The sequence below is a fragment of the Phalacrocorax aristotelis genome, chromosome 3 (assembly GCF_949628215.1).
Source record: "Phalacrocorax aristotelis chromosome 3, bGulAri2.1, whole genome shotgun sequence".
In the NCBI taxonomy this organism is placed as follows: Eukaryota; Metazoa; Chordata; class Aves; order Suliformes; family Phalacrocoracidae; genus Phalacrocorax; species Phalacrocorax aristotelis.
Genome location: NC_134278.1, coordinates 44,409,888 through 44,426,225, shown reverse-complemented (window position 1 = coordinate 44,426,225; position 16,338 = coordinate 44,409,888). Strand labels below are relative to the sequence as shown.

The following is a 16,338-nucleotide window of genomic DNA, read 5'->3' as shown; positions in this document are numbered from 1 at the left end:
TATGAGTGTGTGTATATATATATTTAAGGCAATGAAACATATTTCTATTTATGGGAATCCAAGTCTCACTAAGAACCTGTATCAGCCATGTGAAATGTGAAAATAGAAAAGGAGGCAGCTGGGATAAAATGAAAAGACATAAACTAATCAAACTCCAGACTGCAATAAAAGCTTCCATGAAAGAAGAAACTCAAAACCAAAAATGAACACGATGTAGAGCAAAAGATCAATATTTTATTGACTGGAAAACAGACCGCTATGTACTTGTTGGTCAGTCATTATCCATATTGATTTTGTGCCACCACAGTTCAGCTCTGGCTTAGCTATGCACACATATTCTTTTTTTTGGTGTTTTTCTTTGTTTTTGTTTTTTTTCTCTATTTTGTCATTTTTCTACCTAAAGTACTGGTTGGCTTCAGTATGAATAGTCTGCTCAAGTCAGCCAAATAACACCATGCACTTAAGGTCAGAGTCTAAAGGAGACCGTATGACTTAACATCTTTAAGGACTAGAACAGTGCTGAGTGGTGCAGAATCTGCCTTCCTTAATATCACTGCACTGTTCACAACAGCCTGGTACAGACACTGTAACATGAATCAGGCCATTGTAACATATAGTGTGGAAGAAGTAAGAAGAGAAATGCTTGTAACTCAGCTCTAGATTACCTTTAATAATAGACACTTGAGTGCTGAAGCTCAAGCAAGCAGATACAACCTTCTCAAAGCCCACTAGAAACTAATAGAACTACAAGTGAGGACTTCCTAGCTTGCAATGACAACATTACCAATTCTTGACAGAATATTGGCAAATGCATGTGGCACATGACAAAATGAATCGGGTATTGGTTCTCAAGAGCTTATAGCCTGCTATAGACAAGCAGGCATTTACAAGTAAAGGGGTGGAATGTGGATCAAAGACCCGGCAGGGTGGAAACGGTAAGGCTATTAACAGTGTTTTTATTGCTGGCAAAAGTGCTCTGAGAGGAGGAAAGTGCAAGGTTAAAGGGACAAATACGGGTTGGCTTTTGTTTCTACTAATAAAAAAATAGATTTTTATGCATGTATACGAAGGTCTAGTGAAGACAACAGAGACAGAGTCTTAAAGTATAGTAGCTATGGGAAAGTGTACATTAGCACTATCCTATGTTGGGCAATCATTCCCTGTTACAGTAGCTCAAAATACAGGTTTATTTATGTTCTAAAGCAGTTATGCCTGAAAAATTAAGTACAGTTAACCAATTTTGGGAAAGGATCTGTCACGCAGATTTTTTGATGACTAAAGACCATGTTTCTGAGGAGCAATCTCACTAAGGGGAGGAAAATGACCTTTTTTCCCTTTATCTGGCCCTGGAATGGGCCTCTCCAACTCAGTGGCCCTCTGTGTAAAAGTAGTCCTTCCTCCCACTTTCTGCCTGCTTTGTCAGCAGCTTTTTTGCCCAAAGTATGGAGGAAGTTGATATTTACAAGTTGTTCTCATCAACCTTATGATCCAATAGAAAAACGCATGTGCCCAGCTTTCCACACCAAGGTCTGCACCTGTGAAGCCGTGCTAATGCCTCATCATTAGTCATATGCCATGCAGAATTTTCACAATCTTCCTTGGTTCATGGGAAATGAAGTGTAAATTTTTAAGCGTCTAACAGCAGAGTGCAGTGTGTTACAAGGAGAAACATGCTGTAGTTAGATTTAAAATATATACAAATCTTTTCTGCATTATTTTCTTAGCCAGTATGGGGCTGTTTAAATCTTTTTTACAGGCAGTTGAGAACTATGATAGAATTAAACTGCTGTTGGAAAGTTACTTGAATGACTAAATAACTGTTATACCTTTTAGATAATTTTCTTACTGCAGAGTAATGAAGTACATGGTTACAGAGCGAGCATAATGCATTTGTACAGCTCTCCACAGAACTACGAAGCAGAGCCACATTCATGACAAAGGACATCATCCTGCCAAGTGAGGAATCCTTGGCCCACCAGCGAGACAGAGCATTTTGCGCAGTTAAAGCATTCCCCGTGCCACTGGCGCTCTTCAAATGAGATAAATTTGGCACCTCCGAGAGCTGAAAGAGATTATGAGAAAGAAGATGTGAGTCCAGTATTTCTGGACGTGGTTCAGATTGTTTTCTGATGTGAGATCAGGTTATCATTCATACAGCAAACAAACAAACAAACAGAAATCCATAGTCTGAAATATCCTTTGTTGGCTGAATTGAAAAAAAAACCACTTTAAAATTAAATGCATGAAATTAAATATGTGAGAAATATTTTAAACAAAGCCACAAGTCGCTTGTTTTCATATCCCATTATGAACTCTGAACAGAATGGGTTAATCAGAATGTCCATTCAGGTTTGCTGATCTTCTTAACAAACTCTCACAAAAATTATTTGCAGTGTGTTGATACATATAGTTTCTATACAACACTGAGTGAAATTTAATTATTTCTACCTAAGTTTCTTCAGGATGGAGTCTTTTGTAAAACACAAGATCATGGAGTCCCTAGCACGAGTATGTGAAATAAAACATTGGTGTTTCGTTGGTTTGTTTTTTTTGTTGTTGTTGTTCTTGTTTGGTGTTGGGTTTTTCTTGTTTGTTTTTGTGTTTTTGTGGTTTTCTGTTTTGTAAAAGAGTGCCCATTTGGTTGGGTATTCATAGTTTTGTTTGTCCACTTACATGTGCAGCATGCACCTGTAAGAAGACCTCTTCAATAGCTGAGTTCACACATAATAGAATTACAATGCAGCAAATGCTTTCAGAAAACTTCAGCTATCATAGACTAGTGACCTATATGTCTAATTATAAATCACCTAAGTACACAAAGATGCACACAGTAGAGCTTTGTTGTGCTTGGCAAGTTTTCTAATTTGACAGGTATGCCTAACCAGCAGGCAGTTAATTTGTGTCCAGTTTGATCATATTTGCACTTACAAGCAAAGCTGAAGAAATTACAGACATGAGGGATTTGTGTGCGCTCTCCTGGGAAGACCCAAAAAGTGCCTTTTCATATATTCTTAAGGACGAATTTTAGGGCAGAAAGCACTAAATCCAGCAATGGAGGAATTCTTTTTGGCACATAAAAAAGCTCCTCAGCAGTCAGGGAACACATGTGATCAGCATGTCCTAGCACGACACATTACATGCGATGGAGAGAAGGTCCCTTTAGTAGTTAACTCCCTCAGTCCTTCATTATGCTGGGACTGGTTTTAATGCTGTTTTCTAAAGTAAAGGTCTGATTTGAGAGAAGCCTGATGGTTCATGGGTGCCTGGGCCCTTCTAGAAGATGAGACTCACCTGTGATAGGTTTCCTGCAGGCAGCACACTTCTTAGCGTACAGTTTGCTGAAACAGTCTACACAGTATGGATATTCATCTTTGGAAATAAACCTTTGTCCAGACAGCTGGGTTTTACAGCCAGCACACACAAAGCATTCTTTGTGCCAAGGCTGGTCATGGTAGGTCACTCCCCCAGAAGTTATTACCTAGTGTATTGACAAAAAGGACAGAGCAATGAAACAAAGATGTGAATCTTGAAGTATTATCCAGTTCTTCTCAAGTTATTCCACTTGTTTTCACTCTTCCCATATGGACAAGAGAAGAGAGTGTGGTCACGTCAACTGTTTTTCATCTGGAATATCAACTTGACTAACTGCAGTTGAGCTGAACATGCCACTGGTTTGTTATTCTGTTTTCTATCCTAGGATAACCTCATGGTTTATAATAAACAGGTTAGCTTGGTATGATTTTTTTCTGTTACATAAGTGAATTAAGGCCTAGCATCAGGCATGCTCCCAGAAGAGCAATTCTCAGTGATCGACTGTGAATGAGAGAACCAATGCTGAGATCACGGCTAATCTCCAGCTGGAACTGGCATTTTGCTGTCTCACAACTGAAACAGTATTTTAAGTAGGAAGAAAAGAGACAGTAAAGAAGCAGAAGTGAGACAGAAAGGAGATATACACCGCCAAAAGAAGAAAACGGTGTTTATCAGTGTCATCAAACTTCATATTCCCTGCAACTCACTCACAGCTCTTCACTGGTTATTTCTGAAGAGGGAAATTTCCAGTTGCTCTATGGCTTCCATATACATGGTAAAGAGCTGGTTTCATGGAAGCTGTGAAACACTGTATAGAGAAATTTCTGAAGAGGTAAAGAAGAGCTGTAAGATAGTGTTTCTACTGTCAAATCACATGCACACAGTGAATGAATGGATGAATGAATGAATACAGTTGGCACATGAGAAAAAGTTGGAGAATCTTAATTAAATAAAAAGAGTGGCACCATCAAATTTCCCTAGGGAATACAGTTTCAGAGAAATAAAGAATAATACTGGGTAACGTCAGACAGTAAAAAAAAATTAAATCATTCCTGATCCCCTTAGCATTCCAGTATTGGGCTACTTCTAACTCTCATTTGCTTTTTCCATTAAAATCTCAAAATCTCTGGCACAAAATTCAAGAATCCAGTTTGGCAATTTAACCTCTTTGGGTTCAATTCTTATTTATGGGAACTGATGCAAATTTAAGTAGTAAAATTGTTTTAGCTACTATGTAGGGGGACTCTTGGCATTCCTAGAGTTTTAAGAAGTAAATTATTATTATTTCACATAAATGCTCAAAGCCTCTAATAAACATAGAGCAGAATTACTATATTTGCCATGTGATTATTTAAGGCAAATTAAAAGCTAGATTTAGACACATGGGAATATATAAAAGTACTTTCTAAAGTTTAACTACTGAAGAAAAAAATAGGCAGCAGATTTTTCTTAAATTGAAAGCTTTGTTAGGGGTAGACGTTTACATATAAACAGCTTTATAAATTATAAGTTATTTGATGAAGTGAAAAACAAAATAATTACTTCCAGACTGGTACAGGTACTAAAGAATAAGATAAATTCTGCCATAAAAAGAAGCTTAAAGGTTTCCCTAGAGAACAGTTTCACACTAGAATAGTGTGATATTTTGAGTATTTTCATCAATCAGAGACAATTTTAAAACGTGAGAAAACAAGGCAGGGATGAATTGATTTATTTGTATTCGGGGAAAAAAAAAAAGAAAAACTCATTTGAAAACAAGCTTTCTGGTACCCACAGGGGAAGCATCATGTATTGAAACACTAGGACTCTTGACTAGTATTATGACAACTGAATATTACTTAATCTGATTATTGCCTGATACATTTCAAGACAAAAACAGGCCAGACTCTGAATGCTTTGCTCAGCTTAAGTGGCTTATTATGCATATGAATATACCTGAAAATGTTGGAAAGGAAGGCATATTTATTAAGGCAAAATCAGATATTACCAGGAAAGAAGGTTTTGATATAATTTTCAGTGAAATTTAAACCTTTGTTAAAAAGTGCAAAGAAACCCCAAAGTGTTTGTTTTGGTCTATACATTTATTTCAAGGAAGGCTTATATTAACGTTAACTAGAAGGGGACGGCAGACACTGTTGCGTTTAACTTTCAGCATCCAACACCAATACCAGTGCTCCTACTCTTAGTTCACCAGACTTTTTATATGATCCAGCCCCTTCGCCCATGAGCAATATCGCCTCATTAGGCCAATTTTCCCACTGTACATTTAATTACCTTTTTGCAGGAGTAGCAATGGTGAGCAAATTGCTTCTCAAAACAGGGCACGCAGTAATTCTCATTGCCTTTGGTGATCAATGGTTTTGTTCCCAATGGCTGCCGGCAATACTGGCAAACGAAACAGGATTCGTGCCAGGAACTTCCCTTAAATTCCATTTTACGGGAACCTGCAAAAACCCAAAGTGAACAATCCCCTGCATATAGCCTTGTAACGTAAGTTTCAAATGTTGGGAAGACTCTTGTTTTTAATCTTCTATCTCAGTATTGTATTACCCACAAAAGCACTTATCCTCAATTTAGTAGAGTTTCTAAGTGTACACTTGAAATTTCAAGAATGCATTCAGCACCTGGCAAAAGATGTGCTAAGTTGCCTAAACTGTGATATTTAGAATCTGTCCTTACATGAATCTTTTAGGGTTACTTCTCTGTGATACACTTCAGTTGCTCAGAGCTTCTCTCAGGCCAGCCGGCTCAGTGATGGTGTTCAGGTACACAGCACTTTTATAAATTAAAAATTAATTTGTTGGATGTTTAGTACATCTACTAATATTCTGTCTTTTGTCTTCCTCGAACTACGGCTCCTTCACTTATAAATGCATTATTTATCTTATTCAGCTTCAGTTGGCAATTTTTTTTAAAGTAAATACATTTTCTGTGATAAAGCGCACTACACTCTCTCTTCTTGTAGCTCATCATTTCCATCCTAGATCAACAGTTCTTCCTATCATGTTTAACTAGTTGGTTTTGATGCAGTGCAAGGACAGATGCAAGCCTAAAAGAAAATCACTCAGTTAAATGTCTGCCAAAGAAGTTTCAGAACTCAGCTCTGTGTACAGGTACCCTGTACAACTTAATGTAGATTTGTAAGTCTAACATGCACATATATCTGAGAACAATTTTTCCAGTGACTCTCCACTGTAACGTCCTCCCCTGCTGGTTGCATCAGACTGCAAAGAGAGGTGCCAGGTGCTTTACCATCTTTCCACACAAAGAAAATTGCTGACGTAACTGATTAATCCCACAATACGTGTTTCCTGGACTGTGGGGCTAGTGGAAAGAGAAACTACTGGTTGAGTTTCAGCATAAAAGGTTTGCAGCTTCCTCCCAGTGACCAGAAGGCTGACTTCACTGTCTTTGTCTACTGGGTCTTTTCAACACAGAGTAGGCAAGCTGATGACAAAGATGTTAATGATTTAGAAACAGGTTGGTATCCCCACGCCACTTCAGTTCTCTGTTCGCGCTGTTATTCCTACCCTTGGCACTTGCTGCAAGGATTTAGTCTACTAGGCTCTGGGGCAAAATCTGCATGGTGGCTATACACCAGAGGATAATAATGCAAACCCCACCATATTCTGGTGCTCTTCTTATCACATCTAGTAAGGCGTGCCTATTAGAGAACATTTTTAAACTAAATCAGATCTAAAGAGTATGTCATCCTTAAACTGAACACAACTATATTGCTACAACATTTGTTTCCATTAATACAGCTTTTACCTGTAATGAAAAGGAAATAGACTGTAGAAGTACATAGCTGCATCAATGTTACTATTGAGAAGGATCACAGCTCAGCAGGAGAGCACCTGAAGAGCAGCAAAAAGGAATTCCAGCCACACCAGCCAGTAAGTCAGCTTCACCAGGGGCCCAACATAAATGCCTCTATACAAATACATGTAGAATGAGGAATAAAAAAGAGGAGTTAGAGACATGCCTGTGCCTGCAGGGCTGTGATCTTATTGGCATCACAGAGATGTGGTGGGGTGGCTCCTATGGCTGGAGGGTTGGAATGGAAGGACACAGGCTCTTTAGGAAAGACAGGCAGGAAAGACAAGGAGGCAGGGTCATCCTCTATGCCAATGACCAGCTGGAGCACATGGAGCTCTGCCTGGGGATGGATGAGGAGCCGAGAAAGAGCTTATGGGTCAAGATTAAAAGGAGGGCAGGGACAAGTGACATTATAGTGGGGGTCTGCTACAGGCTACCTGGCCAGGAAGACCGAGTGGATGAGGCCCTCTACAGACAGATAGGAGCAGCCTCACATTCACAAGCCCTGGTCCTCATGGGGGACTTCAATCACCTCAATATCTGTTGGAGGGACAACACAGAAGGGCATAAGCAATCCAGACGTTCCTGGAATGCATTGATGGTAACTTCCTGCTCCAAGTGTTAGAGGAGCCAACAAGGAGAGGTGCTATGCTGGACCTTGTTCTCAGGAACAAGGAAGGGCTGGTGGGGAATGTGAAGCTCAAGAGCAGCCTTGACTGCAGTGACCATGAAATGGTGGAGTTCAAGATCCCTAGGGCAGCAAGGAGGTCACACAGCAAGCTCACTACCCTGGCCTTCAGGAGAGCAGACTTTGGCCTCTTCAGGGATCTGCATGGTGGAGTACCATGGGATCAAGCCCTGGAGGGAAGACAGGCCCAAGGAAGCTGGTTAATATTCAAGGATGACCTCCTCCAAGCTCAGGAGCAATGCACTCCGACAAAGAGGAAGTCAGGCAGAAGTGCCAGGAGGCCTGCATGGATGAACAAGGTGCTCGTGGACAAACTCAAACACAAAAAGGAAGCCTACAGAGGGTGGAAGCAAGGACAGGTAGCCTGGGAGGAATACAGAGAAGTTGTCTGAGCAGCCGGGGATCAGCTTAGGAAAGCTAAAGCCCTGATAGAACTAAATCTGGCCAGGGACATCAAGGGCAACAAGAAAAGCTTCTGTAGGTACATCAGTGATAAATGGAAAACTAGGGCAAACGTGAGCCCTCTCCAGAAGGAAACAGGAGACCTGGTTACCTGGCACATGGAGAAGGCTGAGGAGGTACTCAATGACCTTTTTTGCCACAGTCTTCACCAGCAAGTGCTCAAGCCACACCGCTGAATTCACAGAAGGCAAAGGGAGGGACTGGGAGAATGAAGAACCGCCCACTGTAGGAGAAGACCCGGTTTGAGACCTTCTAAGGAACCTGAAGGTGCACAAGTCTGTGGGACCTGATGAGATGCACCTGCGGGTCCTGAGGGAACTGGTGGATGAAGTTGTTCAGCCACTACCTATCATATCTGAGAAGCCGTGGCAGTCTGGTGAAAATCGCACTGACTGGAAAAGGGGAATCATAATGCCCATTTTCAAGAAGGGGAAAAAGAAGACCCAGGGAACTACAGTCCAGTCAGTCTCACCTCTGTGCCTGTCAAGACCGTGGAGCAGATCCTGTGGAAGCTATGCTAAGGCACATGAAAAATAAGGAGGTGACTGGGGAAGTTCAACAGGGCCAAGTGCAAGGTCCTGCACATGGGTCAGGGCAATCCCAAGCACAAACACAGGCTGTGTGGAGAATGGATTGAGAACAGCCCTGAGGAGAAGGACTTGGGGGTGTTGGTTGATGAAGAGCTCAGCATGACCCAACAATGTGTGCTTGCAGCCCGGAAAGACAACTGTATCCTGGGCTGCATCAAAAGAAGCATGGCCAGCAGGTTGAGGGAAGTGATTTTCTCCCTCTACTCTGCTCTTGTGTGACCCCATCTGGAATGATGCATTCAGCTCTGGGGCCCCCAACATAAGAAGGACATAGACTTGTTGGAGCAGTCTAGAGGAGGGCCACAAAAATGACCAGATTAGTTGGAGCACCACTCCTGTGAAGACAGGCTGAGAGTGCTGGGGTTGTCCAGCCTGGAGAAGAGAAGGCTGTGGGGAGACCATATAGAAGACTTTGAGTATCTGAAGGGGGCCTACAAGAAAGCTGGAGAGGGACTTCCTACAAGGGCATGGAGTGATAGGACAAGGAGTAATGGTTTAAACTGAGAGTAGATTTAGATTAGCTATAAGGAAGAAATTCTTCACTATGAAGGTGGTGAGGCACAGGAACAGAGAAGTTGTGGCTGCTCCATCCCTGGCAGTGCTGAAGGCCAGGCTGGATGGGGCTTTGAGTAACCAGTCTAGTGGAAAGTATCGCTGCCCATGGCAGGGGAGTTGGAACTAGATGATCTTTAAGGTCCCTTCCAGTTGAAACCATTCTATGATTCTAGAAATGCTGTAGGTTAAACACGACATCAGTAACCTAGTATTTATACTAAGACAATAATTCTAGACAGCCCAGACCTTATTGTTTGGCATAAGATCTACTAAGAAATAAAATTCCTATGTCACTGCCAAATTTACTGATGTTCTTGGCCAAAGGTTCCCAAACTAGTAGTCATGATGCCATGGTGGATAGTTTGCAGCTGGTATTTGGAGTTACACATGTGATCCATAAAAAGGTTCAAGCACTGAGGGTTCACTGTTCGAAAAGTTAGGGACCCACTTTCCTAAGCAAGCTCCTTAATTTTACCATAGACAGTGCTGTGGCTTCTCTTAGATGCCTCTGAAGAGGCAGCTTTTAGGCAATCTCTGTGCTATATGAGTTCTACTGTGTTGGTAGCAATGAAAGGCCTAGAGGATGTCCTAATTGACACGATCAAAAGCTGAGAAGCAGTTTAGTGGAAAGTGCAGAATTTTCAAGGTTGTCAATGGCAGGAAATAAATCTAATGTAAGCATAAATGTATTTGTATTCTTTTTAGTACAAATGCTGATAGTGATTTGAACACAGAATGTCATGTTTTGACACTTTAAACAAAAAATATTTCTGAGTGAAAGAAATGGTATAAAGAACATGAGCTCAAGGTCTGGTCGATGTCACAAACGAAAATGCAGATGTCTTGTCTAATCTGGCCCTCCTGCTAACGATTGCTCTGTTTGTCTACATACACTCGCAGTGGGATATGGTTCCTAAGAACTGCAACAGAATCAAAGACTCAACATGTACACGTTCTACCCTATCTTGAACTCTAATGTTCTTTATAAGGATTCATAAGCTCTAGGTAGGATTCATAAGTCAGTGCTAGGCCAGACGTATCTGCCTGCCGTCTCCTCACTGCTGGAAGGAGTATACTACACACAAAGGAGAAGCAGCCACCTGAAAGCTGTTCTGAAAGTCAAGGCCCCTGTAGCTCAGTTATTTAAGGATGCAGTCATAATTAAAAATGCAGATCCATTATTCACAGAAGGGTCCCTGTTGTCTTACCAGGCATAATGGTCTTCTGGCAGTGGAAACACTTAGATGAATACTCATCAGAGTAGCATTCAGTACACAGCAAGAGCTCGTCTTTGGCAGCAAATGGTTTCTCCACCAGTGAGCGACTGCATTTGGCACACTTGAAGCACCTCTCATGCCAGTGGCGGCCTTTGTAGGCCAGATCCTTGGAGAAAGTAAGAAAATAAGACTTTTTTTTTACAGTTTTTATCCCTCAGCTCCTCCCAGAAATAAAGTGAAAAATGGAGAGCATTGCAATCGGGACTGGAAGAGATGACACATACATCCGATGGGAGGTGTGCTCAGAGGTGACATAACTATTCGGTGTCACTGCGTAAGGATATTTTGTAGATCTCTTGTAGAGGCCATTAGGAGCTGCCTTGGTCAGGCAATAGTCCTTCCTTATGTAATATCAGAGATATGTTTTCATTGGAAGAACCATTTTATATTTTGCAGTTGGCCTTTAAGGGGAAAGAGATGATCAACATTTTTAATGTGCACAGGCCACCTGACAAGAAGTGCATTCTTTTCAGACTTTGAAGCTAACTTCATGTATTTTTTAATGTTACTGCTTTTTCTTCCAGCAGACACTACATAACAGTGAAGAAGGATCATGTTATTGCAGAAAACAAGCAATTAAAATCTCATTGAGAACAAAATGATTCATAGGAAGATTATTAAAAAATCATTGCTTTTGTTTACACCTAATATAACTCCTCCTAAAAACTTTGCAGAAAAATGTTTTTTTAAGACTCAGCAGGCTTAGGGGATGAGAAAGCTAACAGTGTATGTACGAGACCTCCACTAGGAATTCAAAAAAGATCAAACAGCATATTTTATTTTTCCAAGGTTAAAAAAACAAGGGGAAAATGCACCACCAACTCCCTTCCCCCCCTTAAAAAATAAACCAGACCCTTCCAGGACTCCTTTATAAGAAAGAAGCACAAAAGGAAACAAATTCAGTATAATTTTTTCTCCCTTGTCAGATCCCCACCCTTTAAAATGCTAAAAATGAAATACATACCATGCTTCATTTCAGGAAGTGCTGAGCGCTTACCACTTTCATCTGTGTTAGTTAGCACTCTAAACTTTTTAGAAAATAGGCTATCTATCCAGAGCATCCTGAGGCAAAGACTGGGTAAGAAGGAGAGGCAGAGGGCCAAGACCTAGCAGCATGGCAGAGTTGGGACAACCATTTGTAGATCTCTGTGGGCCACTTTTCTATCTGACTCTGGCCTGCTGCAGTCCCTTCTTGTTACTCCTGCTTTTTTTTCCCAGTTTTTCCAGCCACTCAGTCCAAATACATGACTTTTTGTTAATGATCTTTGACATCGATAGTCCTAACACTTAATTTTCCATTTTAGAAGTGGAATTAGTGAGCTCAGAGCACATGTTCTCCAGGTCACCCTGACTGGAGCTACGTGTACAAGTTTGCTGTTGAAAAATGCTGATGAGTGTTTGAGAAGAGTCTTCATCCAAGTCAGCAATTTCCTTGGATGGTTCCTTTATAGCACTGAGCTGTATTGAGACAATGAGCTTTGAAAACCATGAAGTGCTTTAGCCAGGGAGGACTCCTGAGGGGCTTAGTGTAATAACTTTCTGACCTTTTGTTTCAAAAGAACATAAGCAAAGCGAGCATGGGTAGAAGGTGAGAACTACATACTGAACTTGGCAAAACAAAGACATTTTGACAGGCTTTATGTGGACTTAAAATTCAAAGTCAAGTGTAGAGACTGTAAAACACTGCCACTAAAATGTCATCTATAAGATGAGCAAGGTAAGCATGGAATTATGTTAAAATTAAAATAGAATTCATGTCCAAAAGACAGGGGGAATACTATAAAAATCATAAACATGGTTTCCTTTCAGGTTGACATCTGCATGTCAAGCCTTTACCTACAGTAAAAGTAATTTATCCAATACTCAAAATACTCTTTTCAATGGATTTCTCTCAGAAATTCCAGTTTCATTCAACCTGTTCTACTGAATTACACCAGCACCCTACCATCACTTAAGCACTGTGCGGTCCCTGGAGCTAGTGAGTGACTGGAGGTGGATCATGGAGTCCACTTGCAGTCCACACATTCGCCACAGTATTGATATACATTTGATGTATACATATGTGCAGATTTCCTAATCTTTGGCCCCAAAGCTTCCCTATTCTGGGAAAATCACACTGTTTCTCTCCACTGTGCATGGATGTACGATGGCTGTGCTTAGGTCTCTTCACCAGCACAGGGACATGCAAAGGGTCGGATACAGAATCTGCCATTAGAGAAATGGGATTTGTGTGTAATTTAGCAAAGAACAAGAAGTGAAAGCTAAATCTTTACCTTGGAATCACACTCAATAGGTTGCTTGCACTCTTCACAGGGGTTGGCAAACAGCCTGTCATAACATGTAACACAATAAGCGTTTTCTTCTCTTAATGCGTACTTCCTTCCACGAAGAGACTGCAGGCAGTAATGACAGTCTGTGTGATTGCTGGTCATTCTGGCTGGATTCTCTATGTGGTCTGGAAAGATGGAAAAATCATGTAATTCAGTGGATGACCATTTGCTTGCGCAAATAACACATAATGCTGCTTTACCTGTGAAAGTTAAGACAGGTGCTTCTTAGTCATTTGCAGTGCCCTGGATTTCTAATGCTGTGCTGTTCCATAATAAAATGGTAGTCTTTAACAACATACACTATGTATTGTGTTACCTACATAATGGGCAGCAAGAAGGCTACTTCAGCTTAATTTAATGGTATTGACACTGATAGGTCAGTTACCTAAAAATGAAGCCATCTTCACATTCTTTATGTACAAATACTGACATTATAAGCATTATGTACTGGATTGTGAGGCATGGTTTATCCAGAAATCAGGGAATGGAGGTAGAAGCTATAGTTCAAAAATTAAACCAACTGTAGAGTTAAAAGGTCAAAGAGAAGTGGCAAGCACTTTGTAGCGTGTTCCTGGCTTTCTTTTGCCATTCCTGTCTTTCTGCTCGTTCCTTCCTTTTCAAAATACCCCCACCTCTACCTGACTGAACAGATGGAAGACAAAACTCCAAGATATATGGCTGGTTTTGCATAATCCCAGCTGTGCTGTTAGCATTTGGTAGCAATGTAAGGTGACACAAATACCCCTGGATAGCAAAATATAAAGAGAAATAAACTACATCATAACTCAAACAAAATCATAACTCAAAGTAAGTTTCCTGTGTGGTTATTGGAAAAGATTGTCTTTTCTTACATATTTCTGTATTGCCAGGTTCCACGATGGCAGTGCCAGAATACTGTGAGATAGATTACATTTCTGTGCCAGACAAGTGCAGGAAATACCACAAACCTATTGAGAGCCAATTTATGAGTTTCCCATCCTTCAGTTTTCCAGGCTAAAGAGGCTTGGATAAGGATCCAAACCTCAGCTGCTTATAGATCTGCAATGCTGAATGTTTTAAGGATTGTGGAGTTGAAGACTTATTTCTGTCTTCTTGTTGCTGGTTGGATCATCAGCACTTTGCTAAAATTGGATCTTGATTCCTGGGAATGAAGGAAGAAGAATCCAGAAAGTTCCCAGTGAAGCAAACCCAGAAACATCTGCTGGACTCATTGGATTCATTAAACTCCTCGAGTGTCACTGCAGTCAGTGCCAGCAATCATAAATTTTAAAGGAATTGAGAACAACCAGGGAAGGCCTCCTAAAATATTTACATATCAGTGACTTTTGGCAGCTGAAACCTTTGCACTTTGAAAAAGAGTGCAAATAGTTTATCTTAACCAGATGCAAAGCTTGGAAGTAAGGAAGCGAAGCATATGAAGAACAAGCTTCGAGGGAGTACTTGCCATCACAGAGCTTACATCCAGTCCATTTAGAACTACTCCCTCATACTTCTTTTCATACACTCACTGCCTGTGTCATAACTATGGTTCAGTTTTAAAAAGGTATTTCATCTTTTTCTGGGTTTCTGTTTTGTGAGATGTAATCCAGTATGATTGTCTGAACTATGAGAAAGAACAATTACTGCAGGTCTCCACTGGCACCAATGCATAAAGTCAGGCATTTGTTAATCTATTCCCGGAGGGAGAGTAGTAAGACAGTGAAAAGGGAGCAGGGAGGGAGGCTATAATGCTTATCTTAGACCCAAAGTAATGACTTGATGGTTTGGCACAAGCTATGGAAAACTTGTTCCTGTAAATTGAAAATCTTTTGAGTTGAACTGATTTACTGTATTTCTGACTGCCCTAAATCTTTGTGCCAGCCAAGACAGTGTGTAGTAAGGAAGTAAAATAATCTGTAACTTAAATCAGTTGGAAACATGCTTGCTGAAAAATATTACAGCTGTGTTTTATATGATATCCTTGGAATAATAGTATAACAGGGCTTGAATCTGAACTTCCTTTTCCTTAAGATCAAACAGAGATTTGAATGTGAAACGAATAAGCCCATGTATATGAGAAAATGACATCCATCAGCTTGTACATTTACACATCATGACATATAAAACCAGACACAGAGCATTAATTCAGTGTATGATCACTACATAGACATCACCAAAATCAAGGTTAAATTTTGCTCATTTTCTATATTGGGGAGCTGTATAAATTGGTGGCTAGGGAGACAATGAAGGAGTGTTTGTGAATAACGGGGCTCCATAGTCAAGGTCACAGGACAAGCTTGAAATGGGTTTCAGAGGAATTTTAATTCCTTTTTCTGTGGGAGTTAGAGTTATTAACTGCCTCTGAGGATAACCCTGAGCAGACTACCTTTCTGATTTCCTCACTGCTGAATCAGTATCCCAGTTTCCCAACACAGTTTTGTCTCAGCCTAAAAGTGGTGACAGAAAATTCCTAACAGGGAATGCATGAAAAGCTTATCTGTTACTTATAGTGCTTTTTGCTGTACAAAGCTCACCAACAAATAGCTTCAGATATCTGCAGATACATCTCTTACATCTCTGTTTTTTCATTCTGCTGGATAGCGATAGGTTTTTAAGTTACTGAAAACTTTGCATACCCAACAATTTTCAAAAAGTGGTTTTCTTAGGTTTTTGTTGTTGTTTTATGTGGGTTTTTTTTTCCTTCCCAGGAAGCCGATCTGTTCCAGGAAGCCCGGGTTATATACACATACAAGACCTGCTATTGTAATACTCCAGAACTTCTGAATTTGAAATGTAGTTATCTTCATAAAAACCTATATGGATATGGGAACAAACTGCCATTACTCCTGTTTTACAAATGACAGTGGTTGCTTGAGAACATGAAAAGAGTACACCCAAGACCACAGTTGAAGTCTGGGGGTGTCCTTGCACTGCTACTCTAGTGAAGTGCTCCAGTCACCCAAGGCTTTGTTTTAGAAAATGTCTTCAGAATTTGACCGTGATTATATAAAACCATATTTGGGAATGAAGCAATGATGGTATGAAAAAGTATGATGAGTTTGCAAAATCTTTTGGCAAAGGTCTAGGAAACCTTTGTGAACTACTTTTACTGTTAGACAATGCAACAAAAAAAGTGAATCTCATCTCCCCTATCACCACTTACCCTTGCTCCAATAAATAAGTAATGGTACAAGCACCACGTAGTTAAGTAGAATGTTTTGCTTGTGCTTTGATCCTAATCTCCAGAGAAATATGTTTACTTTAAGTTTGCTGGAAGCTAGACTTTGTGTTTTGAAGGTCAGTTAAGAAATCTCTGGAGGTCCGAT

At 40.4% G+C, this 16,338-nt stretch overlaps 1 protein-coding gene across 2 annotated transcripts in view; it reads right to left on the bottom strand.

Annotated features, from left to right (window-relative positions):
* Positions 1–214: 214 nt before the first annotated feature.
* Positions 215–16,338, bottom strand: part of FHL5 (four and a half LIM domains 5) — a 29,001-nt gene continuing 12,877 nt past the window's right edge. For both annotated transcript variants that reach the window (XM_075087310.1, XM_075087309.1), the window contains exons 3-7: positions 12,977–13,158; positions 10,635–10,809; positions 5,587–5,756; positions 3,292–3,478; positions 215–2,062 (exon numbers count right to left, since the gene is read on the bottom strand). In XM_075087310.1, coding sequence (XP_074943411.1) covers positions 1,911–2,062; positions 3,292–3,478; positions 5,587–5,756; positions 10,635–10,809; positions 12,977–13,158 — 866 coding nt within the window. In that variant the 3' untranslated portion in view covers positions 215–1,910. The remainder of the gene's footprint in view (positions 2,063–3,291; positions 3,479–5,586; positions 5,757–10,634; positions 10,810–12,976; positions 13,159–16,338) is intronic.